The sequence below is a fragment of the Cherax quadricarinatus genome, chromosome 78, assembly GCF_038502225.1.
Source record: "Cherax quadricarinatus isolate ZL_2023a chromosome 78, ASM3850222v1, whole genome shotgun sequence".
In the NCBI taxonomy this organism is placed as follows: domain Eukaryota; kingdom Metazoa; phylum Arthropoda; class Malacostraca; order Decapoda; family Parastacidae; genus Cherax; species Cherax quadricarinatus.
In genome coordinates, this window is record NC_091369.1 from 21,519,658 (window position 1) to 21,547,439 (window position 27,782).

At 47.1% G+C, this 27,782-nt stretch overlaps 1 protein-coding gene across 5 annotated transcripts in view; it reads right to left on the reverse strand.

Annotated features, from left to right (window-relative positions):
• Nucleotides 1-27,782, reverse strand: part of LOC138855028 (uncharacterized) — a 397,726-nt gene that overhangs the window by 76,664 nt on the left and 293,280 nt on the right. For all 5 annotated transcript variants that reach the window (XM_070101776.1, XM_070101773.1, XM_070101775.1 and 2 more), the window contains one exon: nucleotides 12,856-12,960. In XM_070101776.1, the coding sequence (XP_069957877.1) occupies nucleotides 12,856-12,960 (105 nt within the window). The remainder of the gene's footprint in view (nucleotides 1-12,855; nucleotides 12,961-27,782) is intronic.

Sequence of the window (27,782 nt, forward strand, 5' to 3'; positions counted from 1 at the left end):
GGACACTTCTGAGTCTATCCCTTCCGTTATGTCGTTCACGTATACCAAGAACAGCACCGGTCCTAGGACTGACCCCTGTGGAACCCCGCTTGTCACAGGCGCCCACTCTGACACCTCGTCGCGTACCATGACTCGTTGTTGCCTCCCTGTCAGATATTCTCTGATCCATTGCAGTGCCTTTCCTGTTATGTGTGCCTGGTCCTCTAGCTTTTGGAGTAACCTCTTTTGAGGAACTGTGTCGATGGCCTTCTTGCAGTCCAAAAATACGCAGTCGATCCACCCCTCTCTCTCTTGTCTTACTTCTGTCACCTTGTCATAAAACTCTAGTAGGTTTGTGACACAGGATTTTCCTTCCCTGAAACCGTGCTGGTTGTCAATTATACACTTGTTTCTTTCCAGGTGCCCCACCACTCTCCTCCTGATGATCTTCTCCATGACCTTGCATACTATACACGTTAGTGATACAGGTCTGTAGTTTAGTGCCTCATGTCTGTCTCCCTTTTTAAAAATTGGGACTACATTTGCCATTTTCCATACCTCAGGGAGTTGCCCAATTTCAAATGATCTGCTGAAGATCTTTGTTAATGGCTGACACAATATCTCTGCTCCCTCTTTAAGGACCCATGGAGAGATGTTGTCTGGTCCCACCTCCTTTGAGGTGTCAAGTTCGCATAGCAGCTTCTTCACCTCCTCCTTGGTTATATGTACCTCATCCAGCACTTGCTGGTGTGCCCCCCCTGTTCTGATTTCTTGGAGTCCTACTGGTTTCCACTGTAAATACCTCTTTAAATCTTGTGTTGAGCTCCTGACATACCTCTCGGTCGTTTCTTGTGAATTCCCCATCACCCTTCCTCAGTCTGATTACCTGGTCCTTGACTGTTGTTTTCCTCCTGATGTGGCTGTACAACAGCTTCGGGTCAGTCTTTACTTTTGATGCTATGTCATTTTCATATTGTCTCTGAGCCTCCCTTCTTATCTGCGCATATTCGTTTCTGGCTCTTCGGCTGATTTCTTTATTTTCCTGAGTTCTCTGTCTTCTGTACCTTTTCCATTCTCTAGTACACCTAGTTTTTGCCTCCCTACACCTTTGGTGAACCAAGGACTCGTTCTGTTCTTCCCATTATTTCTGTTTCCCTTGGGAACAAACCTCTCCTCTGCCTCCTTGCATTTTGTTGCTACATAGTCCATCATTTCTTGTACTGGTTTTCCTGTCAGTTCCCTCTCCCACTGAATGTCTTGAAGGAAGTTCCTCATGCCTGAGTAGTTCCCCCTTTTGTTGTTTGGTTTTTCCCAGCCTATTCCTGCTACTCTCTCCACTTGGAGCTCAACTATGTAGTCGAAGCACAAAACCACATGATCAGTAGCTCCCAGGGGCCTTTCATACATGATACCCTCGATGTCCGAACTACTCATGGTGAATACAAGGTCCAACCTTGCTGGTTCATCCTCTCCTCTCTCTCTGGTAGTGTCTCTAACATGTTGATGCATGAGGTTCTCCAGTACCACATCCATCGTCTTGGCTCTCCATGTTTCGGGACCCCCATGGGGCTCCAGGTTTTCCCAGTCAATCTCCTTGTGATTGAAATCACCCATAACTAGTAACTTTGCTCCCCCCATGTGTGCTCTCCTGGCCACCTCGGCTAGTGTGTCGATCATTGCTCTGTTGCTCTCATCGTATTCTTCTCTTGGCCTCCTGCAGTTCTGTGGTGGGTTGTACATTACTGCAATTATCACCTTATGTCCCTCAGACTGGATTGTTCCTACTAAGCAGTCCCTTTCGCCCATGCCATCCATTCCTTCCATTTTCTCAAAACCCCACTGGTTTTTAATGAGCAGTGCAATTCCTCCTTCCCCTCTCCTCCCTCTGTCTTTCCTGAGGATTTGATATCCGGATGGAAAGATTGAATCTGTTATTATTCTGGTGAGTTTTGTTTCTGTGAGTGCTATTATGTCTGGGGATGTCTCTTTGATTCTTTCGTGCCACTCCTCATACTTGTTTGTTATTCCATCTGCATTTGTATACCACACCTTCAACTTCTTTTCTAAGACTGTGGTCTGGGAAGTATATTGGGGTTGGGGAAGTGGGAGACCTGGTAAGGAACTATGGGTTGTTGCTGTGGTGGTGAAGTTTGTAATGTAGTGGGTGGGGGCATTGGATGTGGCATGGGTGTTTTGATTTAGAGTGTTTGGTTGCACTGGGGTTGACCTGGTTGGGAGGCTTCTATAGAAAGTTGTGAGGGAGGCTGTATTTGATCTTCTTCCTGGGTCTGGGATCTCCTGTCTGTCTTCTCCATCCCCTCTCTTTCCTCCTTTCGCCTTTGTACCATCTCTCTCAGTTTCTTCCTTTCTTCTTGTGTTCTGTCACGGTCGAGATACACCTTCCTGTATGCCGTCATGTCCCTTAATCGTGCTTTCTCCTGCAGGATCCTGGTCCGAGTCGCTTCTGCCTTGAAGGTCACTCTCACTGGCCGGGTTCTTTTTTTTACAAACCCCCCTATTCTCCGAAAATTTTCCAGCTGGGTCACATCGTCTTCTCCTATTGCTTTCAATTGCTTTTTTTCCCCTTGTTTTCTTGCTTCATATGTTTCCCCTTCGACTTCCTGGAGCCCATACACAAAGACTGACCTCACCCTTTCATTCTCCCACTGCATATCCCTGTGTATCTCCTCATTTAATTTGGTTTCCTCCACTGCAGCTTTCCTTTCATCAGTTTCACTGGCTAATGTACTTGGGCTCAGTGGCCTGTCATTTTCCCTTCTCGGCTTTCCTTGGGCTCTGTTGTTGTCTGTTAGGGCCTCCACATAAAGCTTAGCTCTTTCATTTGCTACAGTCTCCTCTGAAAGAGCATCTCCATGCAGTTGTGCCCCTTCTTTCCCTACAGTCCCCTTATTTGTGGCTGAGGTAGCAGTCTCTGTTGTCAATCCCAAAATGTTCTTTAGTTCTTTAGGCTGTTTCAGATTTTTCAATTCCTCTTCTAAACTCTGTATCCTAGCTTCTGCTGCTTTGACATGCACCTCCCACTTCCTGCTTTCCATATCTATCCTCTCTTCCATTCTCATGCTAAGTTCTTCTAGTTTCTTTTCCCATTCATGATCCCTTTTTATGAGCTCTTCCTTTGCATTTTCCTCCTCCTGTCCCTTGGTTTTTCTTGTTGCTCTCTGGCAACCCATTTTTGTTTTATCCTGATTGCCTCAGAGTGGGAAACCTATGTAGTTCTGTATGTTAGGTTAGTAGTGTGTGTGTCAGAGTGTGGGGGGGAAGTAGTGGAGGAACTGTGGCTATGTGGGAGCTGAGTGGGGAGGGGTGAGGAGGGTTTAGGGTGAACGGGGGAGGGGAGGGTGATCGAGGGAGGGGAGGGATCAGGGGAAGTAGTGAGATGTCGGTGGTGAGGGGGGAGTGTATGTGTGTCTGGATATGTGTGTGTGTGTGTGTGTGTGTGTGTGTGTGTGTGTGTGTGTGTGTGTGTGTGTGTGTGTGTGTGTGTGTGTGTGTGTGTGTAATTTTGTGTGTAATTGTGTGTGGAATTATGTGTGGGTTTAATATGTACTGAAAGGTAGGTGGCTTGTGCGTTTAAGGTAAGTCTCAGTGGTCCTTGGCTGCCCACACCTTGTGACCTGACCCCCAACCTCCTGGGACTTACCACACTTACAGTGTGTGTGTGTGTACTCACCTATTTGTACTCACCTATTTGTGGTTGCAGGGGTCGAGTCACAGCTCCTGGCCCCGCCTCTTCGCTGATTGCTACTAGGTCCTCTCTCTCCCTGCCCCATGAGCTCTATCATATCTCGCCTTAAAACTATGCATGGTTCCTGCCTCCACCACATCACTTTCTAGGCTATTCCATGGCCTGACTACTCTATGACTGAAGAAATACTTCCTAACATCCCTTTGATTCATCTGAGTCTTCAACTTCCAATTGTGACCTCTTGTGTCTGTGTCCCATCTCTGGAACATCCCGTCTTTGTCCACCTCGTCTATTCCGCGCAGTATTTTATATGTCGTTATCATGTCTCCCCTGACCCTCCTGGCCTCCAGTGTCGTCAGGCCGATTTCCCTCAACCTTTCTTCATAGGACAATCCCCGTAGCTCTGGGACTAGTCTTGTTGCAAACCTTTGCACTTTCTCTAATTTCTTGACGTGCTTGACTAGGTGTGGATTCCAAACTGGTGCTGCATACTCCAGTATGGGCCTGACGTAGATGGTGTACAGAGTCTTAAACGAATCCTTACTGAGGTATCGGAACGCTATCCGTAGGTTTGCCAGGCGCCCGTATGCTGCAGCAGTTATCTGATTGATGTGCGCCTCAGGAGATATGCTCGGTGTTATACTCACCCCCAGATCTTTTTCCTTGAGTGAGGTTTGCAGTCTTTGGCCATCTAAACTATATTGTGTCTGCGGTCTTCTTTGCCCTTCCCCAATCTTCATGACTTTGCATTTGGCAGGGTTAAATTCAAGGAGCCAGTTGCTGGACCAGGCTTGTAGCCTGTCCAGATCTCTTTGTAGTCCTGCCTGATCCTCGTCCGATTCGATTCTTCTCATTAACTTCACATCGTCTGCAAACAAGGACACTTCTGAGTCTATCCCTTCCGTTATGTCGTTCACGTATACCAAGAACAGCACAGGTCCTAGGACTGACCCCTGTGGAACCCCGCTTGTCACAGGCGCCCACTCTGACACCTCGTCGCGTACCATGACTCGTTGTTTCCTCCCTGTCAGATATTCTCTGATCCATTGCAGTGCCTTTCCTGTTATGTGTGCCTGGTCCTCTAGCTTTTGCAGTAACCTCTTGTGAGGAACTGTGTCGAAAGCCTTCTTGCAGTCCAAAAATACGCAGTCGATCCACCCCTCTCTCTCTTGTCTTACTTCTGTCACCTTGTCATAAAACTCTAGTAGGTTTGTGACACAGGATTTTCCTTCCCTGAAACCGTGCTGGTTGTCAATTATACACTTGTTTCTTTCCAGGTGCCCCACCACTCTCCTCCTGATGATCTTCTCCATGACCTTGCATACTATACACGTTAGAGATACAGGTCTGTAGTTTAGTGCCTCATGTCTGTCTCCCTTTTTAAAAATTGGGACTACATTTGCCATTTTCCATACCTCAGGGAGTTGCCCAGTTTCAAATGATGTGTTGAAGATCTTTGTTAATGGCTCACACAATATCTCTGCTCCCTCTTTAAGGACCCATGGAGAGATGTTGTCTGGTCCCACCGCCTTTGAGGTGTCAAGTTCGCATAGCAGCTTCTTCACCTCCTCCTTGGTTATATGTACCTCATCCAGCACTTGCTGGTGTGCCCCCCTGTTCTGATTTCTTGGAGTCCTACTGGTTTCCACTGTAAATACCTCTTTAAATCTTGTGTTGAGCTCCTGACATACCTCTCGGTCGTTTCTTGTGAATTCCCCATCACCCTTCCTCAGTCTGATTACCTGGTCCTTGACTGTTGTTTTCCTCCTGATGTGGCTGTACAACAGCTTCGGGTCAGTCTTTACTTTTGATGCTATGTCATTTTCATATTGTCTCTGAGCCTCCCTTCTTATCTGTGCATATTCGTTTCTGGCTCTTCGGCTGATTTCTTTATTTTCCTGAGTTCTCTGTCTTCTGTACCTTTTCCATTCTCTAGTACACCTAGTTTTTGCCTCCCTACACCTTTGGGTGAACCAAGGACTCGTTCTGTTCTTCCCATTATTTCTGTTTCCCTTGGGAACAAACCTCTCCTCTGCCTCCTTGCATTTTGTTGCTACATAGTCCATCATTTCTTGTACTGGTTTTCCTGTCAGTTCCCTCTCCCACTGAATGTCTTGAAGGAAGTTCCTCATGCCTGAGTAGTTCCCCCTTTTGTAGTTTGGTTTTTCCCAGCCTATTCCTGCTACTCTCTCCACTTGGAGCTCAACTATGTAGTCGAAGCACAGAACCACATGATCACTAGCTCCCAGGGGCCTTTCATACATGATACCCTCGATGTCCGAACTACTCATGGTGAATACAAGGTCCAACCTTGCTGGTTCATCCTCTCCTCTCTCTCTGGTAGTGTCTCTAACATGTTGATGCATGAGGTTCTCCAGTACCACATCCATCATCTTGGCTCTCCATGTTTCGGGACCCCCATGGGGCTCCAGGTTTTCCCAGTCAATCTCCTTGTGATTGAAATCACCCATAACTAGTAACTTTGCTCCCCCCATGTGTGCTCTCCTGGCCACCTCGGCTAGTGTGTTGATCATTGCTCTGTTGCTCTCATCGTATTCTTCTCTTGGCCTCCTGCAGTTCTGTGGTGGGTTGTACATTACTGCAATTATCACCTTATGTCCCTCAGACTGGATTGTTCCTACTAAGTAGTCCCTTTCGCCCATGCCATCCATTCCTTCCATTTTCTCAAAACCCCACTGGTTTTTAATGAGCAGTGCAACTCCTCCTCCCCCTCTCCTCCCTCTGTCTTTCCTGAAGATTTGATATCCGGATGGAAAGATTGAATCTGTTATTATTCTGGTGAGTTTTGTTTCTGTGAGTGCTATTATGTCTGGGGATGTCTCTTTGATTCTTTCGTGCCACTCCTCATACTTGTTTGTTATTCCATCTGCATTTGTATACCACACCTTCAACTTCTTTTCTAAGACTGTGGTCTGGGAAGTATATTGGGGTTGGGGAAGTGGGAGACCTGGTAAGGAACTATGGGTTGTTGCTGTGGGGGTGAAGTTTGTAATGTAGTGGGTGGGGGCATTGGATGTGGCATGGGTGTTTTGATTTAGAGTGTTTGGTTGCACTGGGGTTGACCTGGTTGGGAGGCTTCTATAGAAAGTTGTGAGGGAGGCTGTATTAGATCTTCTTCCTGGGTCTGGGATCTCCTGTCTGTCTTCTCCATCCCCTCTCTTTCCTCCTTTCGCCTTTGTACCATCTCTCTCAGTTTCTTCCTTTCTTCTTGTGTTCTGTCGCGGTCGAGATACACCCTCCTGTATGCCGTCATGTCCCTTAATCGTGCTTTCTCCTGCAGTATCCTGGTCCGAGTCGCTTCTGCCTTGAAGGTCACTCTCACTGGCCGGGTTCTTTTTTTTACAAACCCCCCTATTCTCCGAAAATTTTCCAGCTGGGTCATATCGTCTTCTCCTATTGCTTTCATGATGCTTTCAATTGCTTTTTTTCCCCTTGTTTTCTTGCTTCATATGTTTCCCCTTCGACTTCCTGGAGCCCATACACAAAGACTGACCTCACCCTTTCATTCTCCCACTGCATATCCCTGTGTATCCCCTCATTTAATTTGGTTTCCTCCACTGCAGCTTTCCTTTCATCAGTTTCACTGGCTAATGTACTTGGGCTCAGTGGCCTGTCATTTTCCCTTCTCGGCTTTCCTTGGGCTCTGTTGTTGTCTGTTAGGGCCTCCACATAAAGCTTAGCTCTTTCATTTGCTACAGTCTCCTCTGATAGAGCATCTCCATGCAGTTGTGCCCCTTCTTTCCCTACAGTCCCCTTATTTGTGGCTGAGGTAGCAGTCTCTGTTGTCAATCCCAAAATGTTCTTTAGTTCTTTAGGCTGTTTCAGATTTTTCAGTTCCTCTTCTAAACTCTGTATCCTAGCTTCTGCTGCTTTGACATGCACCTCCCACTTCCTGCTTTCCATATCTATCCTCTCTTCCATTCTCATGCTAAGTTCTTCTAGTTTCTTTTCCCATTCATGATCCCTTTTTATGAGCTCTGCTGCCCAATCTTCCTTGCATTTTCCTCCTCCTGTCCCTTGGTTTTTCTTGTTACTCTCTGGCAACCCATTTTTGTTTTATCCTGATTGCCTCAGAGTGGGAAACCTATGTAGTTCTGTATGTTAGGTTAGTAGTGTGTGTGTCAGAGTGTGGGGGGGGAAGTAGTGGAGGAACTGTGGCTATTTGGGAGCTGAGTGGGGAGGGGTGGGGAGGGTTTGGGGTGAACGGGGGAGGGGAGGGTGATCGAGGGAGGGGATGGATCAGGGGAAGTAGTGAGATGTCGGTGGTGAGGGGGGAGTGTGTGTGTGTCTGGATATGTGTGTGTGTGTGTGTGTGTGTGTGTGTGTGTGTGTGTGTGTGTGTGTGTGTGTGTGTGTGTGTGTGAGTGTGTAATTTTGTGTGTAATTGTGTGGAGTTATGTGTGGGTTTATTATGTACTGAAAGGTAGGTGGCTTGTGCGTTTAAGGTAAGTCTCAGTGGTCCTTGGCTGCCCACACCTTCTTGTGACCTGACCCCCAACCTCCTGGGACTTACCGCACTTACAGTGTGTGTGTGTGTGTGTGTGTGTGTGTGTGTGTGTGTGTGTGTGTGTGTGTATGTGTGTATGTGGGTGTGTGTATGTGGGTGTGTGTGTATGTGTGTGTGTGTGTATGTGTGTGTGTGTGTGTGTGTGTGTGTGTGTGTGTGTTTGTGTATGTGTGTGTGTGTGTGTGTGTGTGTGTGTGTGTGTGTGTGTATGTGTCTGTGTGTGTGTGTATGTGTGTGTGTGTGTGTGTATGTATGTGTGCGTGTTTGTGTGTGTGTGGGTGTGTGTGTGTGTGTGTATGTATGTGTGTGTGTGTTTGTGTGTGTGTATGTGTGTGTGTGTGTGTGTGTGTTTGTGTATGTATGTGTATGTGTGTGCGTGTGTGTGTGTGTACTCACCTATTTGTGGTTGCAGGGGTCGATTCCTAGCTCCTGGCCCCGCCTCTTCACCGGTTGCTACTAGACCCTCTCTCTCCCCGCTCCATGAGCTTTATCAAACCTCGTCTTAAAACTGTGTATGGTTCCTGCCTCCACTACGTCATTTTCTAGGCTATTCCACTGCCTTACAACTCTATGACTGAAGAAATACTTCCTACTATCTCTCTGACTCATTTGTGTCTTCAACTTCCAATTGTGGCCTCTTGTTTCTGTGTCCCCTCCCTGGAACATCCTGTCCTTATCCACCTTGTCTATTCCACGCAGTATTTTATATGTCGTTATCATGTCTCCCCTGACCCTCCTGTCCTCCAGTGTGTATGTATGTGTGTGTGTGTGTGTGTGTGTGTGTGTGTGTGTGTGTGTGTGTATGTGTGTGTGTGTGTGTATGTGTGTGTGTGTGTATGTGTGTGTACTCACCTAATTGTACTCACCTAATTGTGGTTGCAGGGGTCGAGACTCAGCTCCTGGCCCCGCCTCTTCACTGATCGCTACTGGATCCTCTCTCTCTCTGCTTCCTGAGCTTTGTCATACCTCTTCTTAAAACTATGTATGGTTCCTGCCTCCACTACTTCACTTGCTAGGCTATTCCACTTGCTGACAACTCTATGACTGAAGAAATACTTCCTAACGTCCCTGTGACTCGTCTGAGTCTTCAGCTTCCAGTTGTGACCCCTTGTCCCTGTGTCCCCTCTCTGGAACATCCTATCTCTGTCCACCTTGTCTATTCCCCGCAGTATCTTGTATGTCGTTATCATGTCTCCCCTGACCCTTCTGTCCTCCAGTGTCGTCAGTCCGATTTCCCTTAACCTTTCCTCGTACGACATTCCCTTGAGCTCTGGGACTAGCCTTGTTGCAAACCTTTGTACTTTCTCTAACTTCTTGACGTGCTTGACCAGGTGTGGGTTCCAGACTGGTGCTGCATACTCCAGTATGGGCCTAACATACACAGTGTACAGTGTCTTGAACGATTCCTTATTAAGGTATCGGAACGCTATTCTCAGGTTTGCCAGGCGCCCGTATGCTGCAGCGGTTATTTGGTTGATGTGTGCCTCCGGTGATGTGCTCGGTGTTATGGTCACCCCAAGGTCTTTCTCCCTGAGTGAGGTCTGTAGTCTTTGTCCACCTAGCCTATACTCTGTCTGCGGTCTTCTTTGCCCCTCCCCAATCTTCATGACTTTGCATTTTGCTGGATTGAATTCGAGAAGCCAGTTACTGGACCACCTGTCCAGCCTCTCCAGGTCTCTTTGCAGCCCTGCCTCATCCTCGTCCGATTTAATTCTTCTCATCAACTTCACGTCATCTGCGAACAGGGACACTTCAGAGTCTATTCCTTCCATCATGTCGTTCACATATATCAAAAATAGCACTGGTCCTAGAACTGACCCCTGTGGGACCCCGCTCGTAACAGGCGCCCACTGTGATACCTCTTCACGTACCATGACTCGTTGCTGCCTCCCTGTCAGGTATTCCCTTATCCATTGCAGTGCCCTTCCTTTTACGTGTGCCTGATCCTCCAGCTTCTGCACTAATCTCTTGTGGGGAACTGTGTCAAAGGCCTTCCTGCAGTCTAGGAAAATGCAATCTACCCAACCCTCTCTCTCGTGTCTTACTTCTGTTACCTTGTCATAAAACTCCAGGAGGTTTGTGATACAAGATTTGCCTTCCATGAACCCATGCTGGTTTTCATTTATAATCTTGTTCCTTTCCAGGTGTTCGACCACTCTCCTCCTGATAATCTTCTCCATGACTTTGCACACGATACATGTCAGAGACACAGGTCTGTAGTTTAGTGCCTCGTTTCTGTTTCCTTTCTTAAATATGGGGACTACATTAGCTGTCTTCCATTTCTCAGGTAGTTGCCCAGTTTCAAGGGATGTGTTGTGTGTGTGTGTGTGTTTATGTGTGTTTATGTGTGTGTGTGTGTATGAGTTTGTGTATGTGTGTGTGTGTGTGTGTGTGTGTGTGTGTGTGTGTGTGTGTGTGTGTGTGTGTGTGTGTGTGACTCAACAATCAATATTTGCACCAATAACTCATTACAGTTGTGACCGGGTGTGGAAGTGTGAATTGCTCATTACTCTATTAATTGTTCATGATTGTAGCCATGTATAAATGTAAGTAATCATTCTTACAGGATTCATTACCTTTGTAACTTGTGAGTTCATTACCTTTGTACCTAGTTCAGCTATCAAAACTTTGGGGCCCAGTCCCTGAACCTATTACGTACCTCTGTAATCTGTAAATACCTTTGTAACTCGTCATGATTGTGACTAGACCTACCTGGAGTTCATTACCTTTGTAAATTGTGAGTTCATTACCTCTGTAACTTGCTCAGCTATCAAAACTTTGGAGTCCAGTCCCTGGACCAATTATGTACCTCTGTAATCTTTTGACTACCGCCCACAGGATGGGTATGTGGTGACTACCGCCCGCATGATGGGTATGTGGTGCATAATAAACATATTTAACTAACTGCTTGAGAAATCACTCTCCATGATAAGTAAAACATTTAAAAGACTGGTGAAGTTTTAAATGCAAAACTTCAAAATCAAGACAGAATGAACTAAGTCTTAGAATTGGTTAAAAGTGAAGCTTTTAATCAATATATCCATTAAAAACAGGAGCAGAGGCTTTTACTTACAGTTGTGTTGGGAGCTGTGAGTCAAGTGATTACCATTTGGTCGGAGCCCCACACGTCACCTTTCCGGGTGGAGAAAATGGTGGGGGGGTTGCAGGAGCTAGACACTGACCATACGTTAAGAAGCAGACTGGCAATCAAACTATCGTCACCATATCCTCGCTCGCTACTCATATCTGTTGAACTTTTCCCTCACATTAGACTTAGAAAGAATGAGGATGAGCTCTAAGGCTTATCCCTGTGTCTTCACCAGTTGTATGTCCTCCAGCAGGGACTCTTCTGTACCTGCCAGAGTGCCATCATCCAGGTACCAGATATTGAACTCGCTTTGCAAGCTGGAGGTTAGTTCTCTTCCCGCCATCAGAAGAGAAATGGAACGAGTGGATCACCCTGCTGAACACACTTTGAATAGGGAATTTAATGTTCTCCAAACAAGAGAATTTTGGATATGCTGTAGCCAGCTGAAATGAAGGGCAAAAGACTGGGGGAACGGATCCCGAACAGCTGGCAATGCTACATCTCTTTCAACCATATTAAAGGCATTTCTAAAGTTTAGTTTGACAAAGGCCTTGTCTTCTGGTAAGTCCCTGATGTAAGCCCTTGCTGCATGAGCTGCAGTGTCACTGCCTTGAGAGACCACAGAAGCCCAGTTGGTTTGGCTGGAGTAAACTGGTGGTTTCTACGTGAATGTTTTTTACTGCTGCTTTGGCTTCATATAATATCAGCTATAATTAACTTGTAATTTGCCTACAATTGAGGTCATGCTTATTGGGCGGTAATTAGAGGGTAATGACTTATCTACTGCTTTCAAAATGGGAATTACGTTTACCATCTTCCACATCTCATGCACTACACCTGTTTAAATAGATATATTACAAAATTTGGTCCATTAAGTTTCATTTTGCACTGTTTAAGAACCTTTGGGGATTTATTTTGCTTTAATTGGTCTACGTGTTTAATTACCATATCTCTAGTGACTGCAATATTACAGAATTTATTTTCATCAGACCAACTAAACAAATTAGTTATTTTGATATCACTTGTATCTTCTTGCGTGAAAACTAAGAAGAAATAATGATTAAAAATTATTTCATTCTCCAAAGTTAGTTTTAAGTGGACTTTGGTTTTCCCTCTAACCTTATTAAATACACCTGTAAAAAATTCTCAGGTTTGTTTTTGAATCCCATCCGACTTTAATTTCATAGTCCCCTTTATCTTTCTTATCCTCCCTTTTAGCCCTAATGTGTATATATAAACTCACAAGATGACCCTCACTTTTCTTGATACATTTATTTATAAATTCCTTCTGCTCTAAAAGATATTTGAGTCTATTTTTCATTCATTTGTGATAATTTCTATTCAATCTTATTTTTGCAAGTAATAAATATTCTTTGGGCAGCGTGTACAATGTTTAGAAAACTGTCATATTGATATCTCTCTTTGTTACCTCAGTCTACAGATGATAAGTGTTCTCTGACCCCATCATATTAGAATGTTAGAAGCAGCAAGACACAAATCATAAAAACTGATGATTTCATGAATTAAATTAATGAAAGTAATTGTTGTACTCACTATCATCTGCATTATAACAGCGTGAGAGTGTGAAGGATCATCCAGGGTGAAGAAATTCATGCAGGAGAGCCAATCTTGAACGTGAAATATCAGGCAGTTGTATATCTGCAGGAAGTGATACAGAGTTTAAAAGATAAATCTTCTATATAAGTTAGTTAGTCACCAGTTGTCAAATGCACTTGTGAATAGACACTTAACCCCATATTTTTTTCAGAAGTGTGTACAGTTCGTAATTACCTATATGAGCTTACAGGAAAGAGTTCCATCTCTCAGTCCTTCCTCAATACTCTCAATCAACAGACTTGAATTAGTTTAATTATACCCATTTTTTAGCCCATACATAAAGTCTACTTCAAGTATCTCACTGAAGACTTCATTTAAAATCGCAACTATTCAACAGGGAAGTATTAGAAACAGAGATCATTTCCACAAGTGTCCCAAAACTAGGAAGAACTTTTAGTATTAGAAACAGAGATCTTTACCACAAGTGTCCCAAAACTAGGAAGAACTTTTAGTATTAGAAACAGAGATCTTTACCACAAGTGTCCCAAAACTAGGAAGAACTTTTAGTATTAGAAACAGAGATCATTTCCACAAGTGTCCCAAAACTAGGAAGAACTTTTAGTATTAGAAACAGAGATCTTTACCACAAGTGTCCCAAAACTAGGAAGAACTTTTAGTATTAGAAACAGAGATCATTTCCACAAGTGTCCCAAAACTAGGAAGAACTTTTAGTATTAGAAACAGAGATCATTTCCACAAGTGTCCCAAAACTAGGAAGAACTTTTCAGGATGCCCAGACACTATAAAAATTCCAAGGTATAGTTGTATATATTTATGCTTGTATAAGTCGGAGAGACAGGTTGAACACTGTTTACGAGTGTCATCGAACAAGATGGCAATACATTATGCACAAGACAGTTCAACCATTTTTCAACATGTCAACAGGAATAATCACAATATTCGTTGGGAACATGCCAATAATAATAATAATAATAAAAAATACAAATCACGCTGCAGCTGAAAATGCAAAAGCATAAATTCTGTTCTCATAGCTCCGACCCCCAATTTCAAAGTCTAACAGTGGACATTGTCACCCCACACTGCGCAACTCTGAGATAACTTTCCCTCATTTCTTTAGTTACTGCCCATGCAACATTGCAAAGCTGCTGATGATGCAGTGAGAAGTGTGAAGTATTGAGCTAAATATTTCCCATCCGCCTGGCTTGCTTTGGTCTTTCATTAAGATCGCCTGTCTGCGATGTGCATCAGGGGGACCCTCTCGCCCCCTTTCTATTCTGCCTGGTCAACAAGAAAGTCACAGAAGCGCTTTCCAGTGAGCTCAATATCTGGTTCTTAGATGATGGTACCCTAGCTGGCACTACAGAATCTCTCCTACAGGACATCAGAAAAATTAAGCATGGGAGTGAGCCTGGGTCTATCTTTAAACCCCACCAAATGCGAAATAGTTTCTACCAATCGACAGTTTTAGCAGGAGCACGAGCCATTGATCCAGCCAACAGCACTGTCCTTGTGGCTCCTCTTGGACCCAATGCCATCGATCTGGTCCTTAGGATGATGAAAGGCAGGATGAAAGACATCAATACACATGATGCCTTCTACCTACTCACCAAGTGCCTGTCAATCCCAAAACTTACCTACTTCCTGAGATGCTCCCCAGTCTTCAGCAGTCCGAAACTCAAGAAATGTGACTCTTTCCTCAAGACCATTCTAGAGAGTGTATTGAATCTTTCCCTCGAAGATGGACAGTGGTTGCAAGCCTCACTTCCAGCCAGGCTTGGAGGGCTGGGAGTACGCAGATCCTCCCAGATTGCCCAACCAGCTTTCTTATCCTCACGACGACGTTTCGGTCCGACTTGGATCATTTGCAAAGTGACTTTGTAAATGGTCCAAATCGGACCGAAACGTCGTCGTGAGCTCCTATCTTCTATGTGCAGGTTTTTTGTGTATCGTTCCAGTCACGGTATTGTTCCTTTTTTTTTGTTATCAAATGAGTTAATAAATCAAAATCTTCCAGATAGCCTCAGTGATTCAGCAGAAATACAGGACCCTAGCTACGCCAGTACCATCATTGAATGGGAGACTCTTGCTGCTCCAGCACCAAAACCAAGTGCAACACTGGCCTACAAACAGTCAGGTTGGGATGGCCCCCATCGCTGAAAAGATGCTTTCAGCATGCTTATGGCTGTAACATCAAACAGGGAGGCTGCCAGTCTCCTAGCTGTGAGTGCACATCACTCTGGGAATTTCCTCCAAACAGTTCCCATTTCGGCAATGGGAACACGCCTCAAACCTAAGACCCTCCGTATTGCAGTGGCTCTGTGCCTTGCTGCCCCAATTCACACAGAATATATATGTATTTGTGGGGATGTGCAAGCTGACCAATATGGTTTACTTGATCTTAACTGTTCCAAAACCAAGGGCTGGCATGCAAGACACAATGAAGTCAATGACATCATAAAAAGAACCCTTGCTACAGCCGAATGCCCAGCCGAGAGGGAGCCCCGATCACTAGCGGCCAACAATACCTACAACCCAGCAAACCACCCCGAAGGGATCACCATCTATCCTTGGAAGAATGGCAAGCTCGTAGCATGGGACTATATCTGTGTCCACACTGACTGACACCTTCAAAACTAGGGAGGCCAAGCCCATGATGACACTCTTCAGGTCACTTGTTCTATCTAGGCTGGAATATTGCTGCACACTAACAGCACCTTTCAAGGCAGGTGAAATTGCCGACCTAGAAAATGTACAGAGAACTTTCACGGCACGCATAACGGAGATAAAACACCTCAATTATTGGGAGCGCTTGAGGTTCCTAAACCTGTATTCCCTGGAACGCAGGAGGGAGAGATACATGATTATATACACCTGGAAAATCCTAGAGGGACTAGTACCGAACTTGCACACGAAAATCACTCACTACGAAAGCAAAAGACTTGGCAGACGATGCACCATCCCCCCAATGAAAAGCAGGGGTGTCACTAGCACGTTAAGAGACCATACAATAAGTGTCAGGGGCCCGAGACTGTTCAACTGCCTCCCAGCACACATAAGGGGGATTACCAACAGACCCCTGGTAGTCTTCAAGCTGGCACTGGACAAGCACCTAAAGTCAGTTCCGGATCAGCCGGGCTGTGGCTCGTACGTTGGTTTGCGTGCAGCCAGCAGCAACAGCCTGGTTGATCAGGCTCTGATCCACCAGGAGGCCTGGTCACACACCGGGCCGCGGGGGCGTTGACCCCCGGAACTCTCTCCAGGTAAACTCCAGGTATATCCATCACTGTGTCGGGCGACAGGGAGGAGTATAAGATCAGAAAGTACAGGGACATAACTAAACAGTATCAATTTGTCCCAGTGGGATCAGAGACCTTGGGATCATGGGGAAAACATGCCGCATGTTTCCTTAAAGAACTGGGTTCCAGATTCATCAACACCACCAGGAACCCAAGGGCAGCCACTTTTATGTTCCAGCGCCTCAGCGTGGCCATCCAGAGGGGAAATGCTTGCTGCATACTTGGCTTGCTGGAGGAGATTCATAATCTTTGATATATTGTACCAATGTATTCATGCTCACGTTTGTATTTTCTGTCAATGTATTCTGTCTATTAATAAAATGCATATATAATATAAATTATAGGGGGTGGTCGGAGAAAATACTCAAACAGCTCCAGGAAGAACCTTGAGTTGTCCCTGAGGTACGTTTATTGTCTTCTCTGAGGATGAGGGTCCCCTGTAAAGTTCTAAAGGTGGTACCTCTCTCTCTCTCTCTCTCTCTCCCTCTCTCTCTTTCTCTCTCTCTCTCTCCCTCTCTCTCTTTCTCTCTCTCTCTCTCTGTATATATATATATATATATATATATATATATATATATATATATATATATATATATATATATATATTATATATATATGTATGTATATATATAGTATGTATAATATATATATATATATATATATATATATATATATATATATATATATATATATATATATATATATATATATATATATATATATATATATATATATATATATATATATATATATATATATATATATATATATATATATATATTACAGTGGTAGGCATAGCTAACCAAAAAGTTAGCTTCGGTAACCGCTAACCCGCTAACTAAAAAATTAGCTCAGCTAACGATAAAGCTCTAAACGACCGAAAAAATTAGAGGAAGCTAACACTAAACGCTAACTTTTTCACATGAATTCGAATTCGGAAAGTTTTTTGTTCTTTTACTTTCAAACTACAAGAGCATCAGTGTGAAACTCCGACTGTATGTGGATGACTGTGCTTTGTTAGTGTCAGGTGAAGACTAACAAGACATAACTAATGTAATAACACTGGAACTGGAGTCCTGCAGCAAATGGTTAGTAGATAACAAATTATTGTTACACCTCGGGAAAACGGAAGCCATTCTCTTTGGCACGAAAAGTGAGCTGAGAAGAGTGAATAATTTCAGTCCTGTGTAGCGGGGAACCAATCACTTTAGTTTCCTCATTAACTGAAAAAGAGAACTGATAGGGAACAGTGTTGTGAAGCAAGTGAATGCCAGACTAAACTTCCTCTACAGACAAGCACAGTGTCTACCTACTGAGGCACAGTGTCTACCTACTGAGGCACAGTGTCTACCTACTGAGGCACAGTGTCTACCTACTGAGGCACAGTGTCTACCTACTGAGGCACAGTGTCTACCTACTGAGGCACAGTGTCTACCTACTGAGGCACAGTGTCTACCTACTGAGGCACAGTGTCTACCTACTGAGGCACAGTGTCTACCTACTGAGGCACAGTGTCTACCTACTGAGGCACAGTGTCTATCTACTGGCACAGTGTCTACCTACTGAGGCACAGTGTCTATCTACTGGCACAGTGTCTACCTACTGAGGCACAGTGTCTACCTACTGAGGCACAGTGTCTACCTACTGAGGCACAGTGTCTACCTACTGAGGCACAGTGTCTATCTACTGGCACAGTGTCTACCTACTGAGGCACAGTGTCTATCTACTGGCACAGTGTCTACCTACTGAGGCACAGTGTCTACCTACTGAGGCACAGTGTCTACCTACTGAGGCACAGTGTCTACCTACTGAGGCACAGTGTCTATCTACTGGCACAGTGTCTACCTACTGAGGCACAGTGTTTACCTAATGAGACACAGTGTCTACCTACTGAGACAGTGTCTACCTACTGAGGCACAGTGTCTACCTACTGAGGCACAGTGTCTACCTACTGAGGCACAGTGTCTACCTACTGAGGCACAGTGTCTACCTACTGAGGCACAGTGTTTACCTACTGAGGCACAGTATTTACCTACTGAGACACAGTGTCTACCTACTGAGGCACAGTGTCTACCTACTGAGGCACAGTGTTTACCTACTGAGACACAGTGTCTACCTACTGAGACAGTGTCAACCTACTGAGACACAGTGTCTACCTACTGTGACACAGTGTCTACCTACTGAGGCACAGTGTCTACCTACTGAGACGCAGTGTCTACCTACTGAGACACAGTGTCTACCTACTGAGACAGTGTCTACCTACTGAGACACAGTGTCTACCTACTGTGACGCAGTGTCTACCTACTGAGGCAGAGCGTCTACCTACTGGCACAGTGTCTACCTACTGAGACAGTGTCTACCTACTGAGACAGTGTCTACCTACTGAGACACAGTGTCTACCTACTGAGACACAGTGTCTACCTACTGAGACACAGTGTCTACCTACTGAGACAGTGTCTACCTACTGAGACACAGTGTCTACCTACTGAGACACAGTGTCTACCTACAGAGACACAGTGTCTACCTACTGAGACATAGTGTCTACCTACTGAGGCACAGTACCTACTTACTGAGGCACAGTGTCTACCTAGATACTGAGGCACAGTATCTACCTACTGAGACACAGTGTCTGCCAACTGAGACACAGTGTCTACCTACTGAGACACAGTGTCTACCTACTGAGACACAGTGTGTACCTACTGAGACACAGTGTCTACCTACTGAGACATAGTGTCTACCTACTGAGGCACAGTACCTACTAACTGAGGCACAGTGTCTACCAAGATACTGAGGCACAGTGTCTACCTACTGAGACACAGTGTCTGCCAACTGAGACACAGTGTCTACCTACTTAGGCTCACTGTCTACCTACTGAAACAGTATCTACCTACTGAGCCACAGTGTCTACCTACTGTGACACAGTGTCTACCTACTGAGACAAAGTGTCTACCTACTGTGGCACAGTGTCTACCTACTGAGGCACAGTGTCTACCTACTGAGGCACAGTGTCTACCTACTGGCACAGTGTCTACCTACTGAGGCACAGTGTCTACCTACTGGATGCAGTGTCTACCTACTGAGGCACAGTGTCTACCTAATGGCACAGTGTCTACCTACTGAGGCACAGCGTCTACCTACTGTGACAGTGTCTACCTACTAGACGCAGTGTCTACTTACTGAGACACAGTGTCTACCTACTGGCACAGTGTTTACCTACTGAGACACTGTGTCTACCTACTGAGACACAGTGTCTACCTACTGAGATACAGTGTCTACCTACTGGCACAGTGTTTACCTACTGAGACACAGTGTCTATCTACTGAGACACAGTGTCTACCTACTGAGACACAGTACCTACTGGCACAGTGTTTACCTACTGAGACAGTCTACCTACTGGCACAGTGTTTACCTACTGAGACACAGTGTCTGCCTACTGAGACAGAGTGTCTATGTGATGACCAAGGTCATAATGTGATTAATTTATATGTATTATCCACTTAATATTATACTCTGGGTTTCTTTAATATTAGCTAAATTAAAGATTCCACTAGTTTATAATATTATCTGATTTAGGAATATACCCGGGTATGATGTATATATATATATATATCTTGAGTAATGTGTTAGGTAGGTACACCTGGCTAAGGTTTATAACAAGGTATCTCCATTGGTGGGTAGTTTGCACCGCTCTACCCTCTCCCCCTTTTGACGAGTTGATGTCATGAAGGAATTTACTGTATATGGCATTTCACTCTCTCTGCTGACTCAGTGTACATTGACTGAGCTACCCTCCTAGTACTCCGCCTTATTCTCACTTGGATAGAGAATTGGGTTATAGAAACTGCTACCCTCCTAGTACTCCGCCTTATTCTCACTTGGATAGAGAATTGGGTTATAGAAACTCCTGATCCAGCTTGTGGTTTATTGTGAAGTCTTCTGACAATCATATACTGTTATCTTCAGGTTACGATGTGACGACCAGTGTCAAGCTTAGAACTTTGTGATATATTCCTTATGCCAGGGAGTTACTCAGTGAAAGTGTTAATTCTCAATATATGTACTTGCACACAAGTAATGTTACTATTGAGGAAGCGGTAATATTCCTCTGATCATTATCAAGTGTAGTGACCATATTGACACGTACATTCTATTTAAGAGTTTTCTTGTGTGACGGAAAGTTTCTGACAGTGATATTTAATAGATATTTATGAATATCTAAAGTATTTAAGCTTTTAAATAAAAAGAAACTTGAAAAGACTGAGTAACTATTATTTGTGCCTTACATTTCTAAGTTTGGAACCATATCCTTTCATTCTATGAAGTGTGTTGTTACGGAGTGCACTAACCTGGCTAAAGGTTAAGATTTGAACCGTAACAGTCTACCTACTGAGACAGTGTCTACCTACTGAGACAGTGTCTACCTACTGGCACAGTGTTTACCTACTGAGACAGTGTCTGCCTACTGAGGCACAGTGTCTACCTACTGAGACAGTGTCTACCTACTGAGACAGTGTCTACCTACTGGCACAGTGTTTACCTACTGAGACAGTGTCTGCCTACTGAGGCACAGTGTCTACCTACTGAGACAGTGTCTACCTACTGAGACAGTGTCTACCTACTGAGACAGTGTCTACCTACTGAGACAGTGTCTACCTACTGAGACAGTGTCTACCTACTGAGACAGTGTCTACCTACTGGCACAGTGTTTACCTACTGAGACAGTGTCTGCCTACTGAGGCACAGTGTCTACCTAGTGAGACAGTGTCTACCTAGTGAGACAGTGTCTACCTAGTGAGACAGTGTCTACCTACTGAGACAGTGTCTACCTACTGAGACAGTGTCTACCTACTGAGACAGTGTGTACCTACTGAGACAGTGTGTACCTACTGAGACAGTGTGTACCTACTGAGACAGTGTGTACCTACTGAGACAGTGTGTACCTACTGAGACAGTGTGTACCTACTGAGACAGTGTGTACCTACTGAGACAGTGTGTACCTACTGAGACACAGTGTCTACCTACTGAGACACAGTGTCTACCTACTGAGACACAGTGTCTACCTACTGAGACACAGTGTCTACCTACTGAGACACAGTGTCTACCTACTGAGACACAGTGTCTACCTACTGAGACACAGTGTCTACCTACAGAGACAGTGTCTACCTACAGAGACAGTGTCTACCTACAGAGACAGTGTCTACCTACAGAGACAGTGTCTACCTACAGAGACAGTATCTACCTACAGAGACAGTGTGTACCTACAGAGTGTGTACCTACAGAGACAGTGTGTACCTACAGAGACAGTGTGTACCTACTGAGACAGTGTGTACCTACAGAGACAGTGTCTACCTACTGAGACAGTGTCTACCTACTGAGGCACAGTACCTACTTACTGAGGCACAGTGTCTACCAATATACTGAGGCACAGTGTCTACCTACTTAGGCTCACTGTCTACCTACTGAAAGTGTCTACCTACTGAGGCACAGTGTCTACCTACTGAGGCACAGTGTCTACCTACTGAGGCACAGTGTCTACCTACTGAGGCACAGTGTCTACCTACTGAGGCACAGTGTCTACCTACTGAGGCACAGTGTCTACCTACTGAGGCACAGTGTCTACCTACTGAGGCACAGTGTCTACCTACTGAGGCACAGTGTCTACCTACTGAGGCACAGTGTCTACCTACTGAGGCACAGTGTCTACCTACTGAGGCACAGTGTCTACCTACTGAGGCACAGTGTCTACCTACTGAGACAGTGTCTACCTACTGAGACAGTGTCTACCTACTGAGACACAGTGCCTACTGAGACAGTGTCTGCCTACTGAGACACAGTGTTTAGCTACTGAGACGGTGTCTACCTACTGAGGCACAGTGTCTACCTACTGAGACAGTGTCTAGCTACTGAGGCAGTGTCTACCTACTGAGACACAGTGTGTAGCTACTGAGACAGAGTGTGTAGCTACTGAGACAGAGTGTGTAGCTACTGAGACAGAGTGTGTAGCTACTGAGACAGAGTGTGTAGCTACTGAGACAGAGTGTGTAGCTACTGAGACAGAGTGTGTAGCTACTGAGACAGAGTGTGTAGCTACTGAGACAGAGTGTGTAGCTACTGAGACAGAGTGTGTAGCTACTGAGACAGAGTGTGTAGCTACTGAGACAGAGTGTGTAGCTACTGAGACAGAGTGTGTAGCTACTGAGACAGAGTGTGTAGCTACTGAGACAGAGTGTGTAGCTACTGAGACAGAGTGTGTAGCTACTGAGACAGAGTGTGTAGCTACTGAGACAGAGTGTGTAGCTACTGAGACAGAGTGTGTAGCTACTGAGACAGAGTGTGTAGCTACTGAGACAGAGTGTGTAGCTACTGAGACAGAGTGTCTAGCTTCTGAGGCTAGAAGGACTATGTCTAGCACTTATACAACGTCATATGGACTCCGCTGGCTCTTCATGGTTCTCTGTCTTAACAAAACACTAAAAGCTAGAATACAAATCACCCAGAACAAAATGGCAAGATTCATCTTGGACCTTCGTCCACCAGAGTATGTAGGCCTGGGTCCACGAGAGTATGTAGGCCTGGGTCCACGAGAGTATGTAGCCCTGGGTCCACGAGAGTATGTAGCCCTGGGTCCACGAGAGTATGTAGCCCTGGGTCCTCGAGAGTATGTAGCCCAGGGTCCACGAGAGTATGTAGCCCTGGGTCCACGAGAGTATGTAGCCAAGGGTCCACGAGAGTATGTAGCCCAGGGCCCACGAGAGTATGTAGCCCAGGGTCCACGAGAGTATGTAGCCCTGGGTCCACGAGAGTATGTAGCCCAGGGTCCACGAGAGTATGTAGCCCAGGGTCCACGAGAGTATGTAGCCATGGGACCACGAGAGTATGTAGCCCTGGGTCCACGAGAGTATGTAGCCCTGGGTACCCCGAGAGTATGTAGCCCTGGGTCCACGAGAGTATGTAGCCCTAGGTCCACGAGAGTATGTAGCACTGGGTCCACGAGAGTATGTAGCCCTGGGTCCACGAGAGTATGTAGCACTGGGTCCACGAAAGTATGTAGCCCTGGGTCCACGAGAGTATGTAGCCCTGGGTCCACGAGAGTATGCAGCCCAGGGTCCATGAGAGTATGTAGCCCTGGGTCCACGAGAGTATGTAGCCCAGGGTCCACGAGAGTATGTAGCCCTGGGTCCACGAGAGTATGTAGCCCAGGGTCCACGAGAGTATGTAGCCCTGGGTCAACGAGAGTATGTAGCCCTGGGTACCCCGAGAGTATGTAGCCCTGGGTCCACGAGAGTATCTATCCCTGGGTCCACGAGAGCATGTAGCACTGGGTCCACGAGAGTATGTAGCCCTGGGTCCACGAGAGTATGTAGCCCTGGGTCCACGAGAGTATGTAGCCCTGGGTCCACGAGAGTATGTAGCCCTGGGTCCACGAGAGTATGTAGCCCTGGGTCCACGAGAGTATGTAGTCCTGGGTCCACGAGAGTATGTAGCCCTGGGTCCACGAGAGTATGTAGCCCTGGGTCCACGAGAGTATGTAGCCCTGGGTCCACGAGAGTATGTAGCTCTGGGTCCACGAGAGTATGTAGCCCTGGGTCCACGAGAGTATGTAGCCCTGGGTCCACGAGAGTATGTAGCCCAGGGTCCACGAGAGTATGTAGCCATGGGTCCACGAGAGTATGTAGCCCTGGGTCCACGAGAGTATGTAGCACTGGGTCCACGAGAGTATGTAGCCCTGGGTCCACGAGAGTATGTAGCACTGGGTCCACGAGAGTATGTAGCCCTGGGTCCACGAGAGTATGTAGCACTGGGTCCACGAGAGTATGTAGCCCTGGGTCCACGAGAGTATGTAGCCCTGGGTCCACGAGAGTATGTAGCCCAGGGTCCACGAGAGTATGTAGCCCAGGGTCCACGAGAGTATATAGCCCTGGGTCCACGAGAGTATGTAGCCCTGGGTCCACGAGAGTATGTAGCCCTGGGTCCACGAGAGTATGTAGCCCAGGGTCCACGAGAGTATGTAGCCCAGGGTCCACAAGAGTATGTAGCCCTGGATCCACGAGAGTATGTAGCCCTGGGTCCACGAGAGTATGTAGCCCTGGGTCCACGAGAGTATGTAGCCCTGGGTCCACGAGAGTATGTAGCCCTGGGTCCACGAGAGTATGTAGCCCTGGGTCCACGAGAGTATGTAGCCCTGGGTCCACGAGAGTATGTAGCCCTGGGTCCACGAGAGTATGTAGCCCTGGGTCAACGAGAGTATGTAGCCCTGGGTCCACGAGAGTATGTAGCCCTGGGTCCACGAGAGTATGTAGCCCTGGGTCCACGAGAGTATGTAGCCCTGGGTCCACGAGAGTATGTAGCCCTGGGTCCACGAGAGTGTGTAGCCCTGGGTCCACGAGGGTATGTAGCCCTGGGTCCACGAGAGTATGTAGCTCTGGGTCATCGAGAGTATGTAGCCCTGGGTCCACGAGAGTATGCAGCTCTGGGTCCACGGGAGTATGTAGCCCTGGGTCCACGAGAGTATGTAGCCCTGGGTCCACGAGAGTATGTAGCCCTGGGTCCACGAGAGTATGTAGCCCTGGGTCCACGAGAGTATGTAGGCCTTGGTGCACGAGAGTATGTAGCTCTGGGTCCAAGAGAGTATGTAGGCCTGGGTCCACGATAATATGTAGCTCAGGGTCAACGAGAGTATGTAGCCCTGGGTCCACGAGAGTATGTAACCCTGGGGCCACGAGAGTATGTAGCCCTGGGTCCACGAGAGTATGTAGCCCTGGGTCCACGAGAGTATGCAGCCCTAGGTCCACGAGAGTATGCAGCCCTGGGTCCACGAGAGTATGTAGCCCTGCGTCCACGAGAGTATGCAGCCCTGGGTCCACGAGATCATGTTACCCTGGGTCCACGAGAGTATGTAGCCCTGGGTCCACGAGAGTATGTAGCCCTGGGTCCACGAGAGCATGTAGGCCTGGGTCCAAGAGAGTATGTAGCCCTTGGTCCACTAGAGTATGTAGCCCTGGGTCCACGAGAGTATGCAGCCCTGGGTCCACGAGAGTATGCAGCCCTGGGTCCACGATAGTATGTAGCCCTGGGTCCACGATAGTATGTAGCCCTGGGTCCACGATAGTATGTAGCCCTGGGTCCACGAGAGTATGTAGCCCTGGGTTCGCGAGAGTATGTAGCCCTGGGTCCACGAGAGTATTTAGCTCTGGGTCAAAGAGAGTATGTAGCCAAGGGTCCACGAGAGTATGTAGCCCTGGGTCCAATAGTGTATGTAGCCCTGAGTCCACGAGAGTATGTAGCCCTGGGTCCACGAGTGTATGTAGCCATGAGTCCACGAGAGTATGTAGCCCTGGGTCCACGAGAGTATGTAGCCCTGGGTCCACGAGAGTATGTAGCCCAGGGTCCACAAGAGTATGTAGCCCTGGGCCCACGAGAGTATGTAGCCCTGGGTCCACGAGAGTATGCAGCCCTGGGTCCACGAGAGTATGTAGCCCTGGGTCCACGAGAGTATGTAGCCCTGGGTCCACGAGAGTATGCAGCCCTGGGTCCACGAGAGTATGTAGCCCTGGGTCCACGAGAGTATGTAGCCCTGGGTCCACGAGAGTATGTAGGCCTGTGTCCAAGAGAGTATGTAGCGCTTGGTCCACTAGAGTATGTAGCCCTGGGTCCACGAGAGTATGCAGCCCTGGGTCCACAAGAGTATGCAGCCCTGGGTCCACGAGAGTATGTAGCCCTGGGTCCACGAGAGTATGTAGGCCTATGTCCAATAGAGTATGTAGCGCTTGGTCCACTAGAGTATGTAGCCCTGGGTCCACGAGAGTATGCAGCCCTGGGTCCACAAGAGTATGCAGCCCTGGGTCCACGAGAGTATGTAGCCCTGGGTCCACGAGAGTATGTAGCCCTGGGTCCACGAGAGTATGTAGCCGTGGGTTCACGAGAGTATGTAGCCCTGGGTCCACGAGAGTATTTAGCTCTGGGTCAAAGAGAGTATGTAGCCAAGGGTCCACGAGAGTATGTAGCCCTGGGTCCAAGAGTGTATGTAGCCCTGAGTCCACGAGAGTATGTAGCCCTGGGTCCACGAGTGTATGTAGCCCTGGGTCCACGAGAGTATGTAGCCCTGGGTCCAAGAGAGTATGTAGCCCTGGGTCCACGAGAGTATGTAGCCCAGGGTCCACAAGAGTATGTAGCCCTGGGTCCACGAGAGTATGTAGCCCAGGGTTCACAAGAGTATGTAGCCCTGGGTCCACGAGAATATGCAGCCCTTGGTCCACGAGAGTATGTAGCCCTGGGTCCACGAGAGTATATAGCCCTGGGTCCACGAGAGTATGTAGCACTGTGTCCACGAGAGTATGCAGCCCTGGGTCCACGAGAGTATGCAGCCCTAGGTCCACGAGAGCATGTAGCCCTGGGTCCACGAGAGTAAGTAGCCCTGGGTCCACGAGAGTATGTTGCCCTGGTTCCACGAGAGTATGTAGCCCTGGGTCCACGAGAGTATGTAGCCCTGGGTCCACGAGAGTATGTAGCCCTGGGTCCACGAGAGTATGCAGCCCTGGGTCCACGAGAGTATGTAGCCCTGGGTCCACGAGAGTATGTAGCCCTGGGTCCACGAGAGTATGTAGCCCTGGGTCCACGAGAGTATGCAGCTCTGGGTCCAGGAGAGTATGTAGCCCTGGGTCCACGAGAGTATGTAGCCCTGGGTCCACGAGAGTATGTAGCCCTGGGTCCACGAGAGTATATAGCCCTGGGTCCACGAGAGTTAGTAGCCCTGGGTCCACGAGAGTATGTAGCCCTGGGTCCACGTGAGTATGTAGCGCTGGGTCCACGAGAGTATGTAGCCCTGGGTCCACGAGACTATGTAGCCCTGGGTTCACGAGAGTATGTAGGCCTGGGTCCACGAGAGAATGTAGCTCTGGGTCCACGAGAGTATGTAGGCCTGGGTCCACAAGAGTATGTAGCTTTGGGTCCACTAGAGTATGTAGCCCTTGGTCCACGAGAGCATGTAGCCCTTGTTCCAAGAGAGTATGTAGCCCTGGGTCCACGAGAGTATGTAGCCCTGGGTCCACGAGAGTATGTGGCCCAGTGTCCACGAGAGGATGTAGCCCTGGGTCCACGAGAGTATGCAGCTCTGGGTCCACGAGAGTATGTAGCCCTGAGTCCACGAGAGTATGTTGCCCTGGTTCCACGAGAGTGTGTTGCCCTGGTTCCACGAGAGTATGTAGCCCTGAGTCCACGAGAGTTTGTAGGCCTGGGTCCACGAGAGTATGTAGCTCTGGGTCCACAAGAGTATGTAGGCCTGGGTCCACGAGAGTATGTAGCACTGGGTCCACGAGAGTATGTAGCCCTGGGTCCACGAGAGTATGTAGCCCTGGGTCCACGAGAGTATGTAGCCCTGGGTCCACGAGAGTATGTAGCCCTGGGTGCACGAGAGTATGTAGCCCTGGGTCCACGAGAGTATGTAGCCCTGGGTCCACGAGAGTATGTAGCCCTGGGTCCACGAGAGTATGTAGCCCGGGGTCCACGAGAGTATGTAGCCCTGGGTCCACGAGAGTATGTAGTCCTGGGTCCACGAGGGTATTTAGCTCTGGGTCAAAGAGAGTATGTAGCCCTGGGTCCACGAGAGTA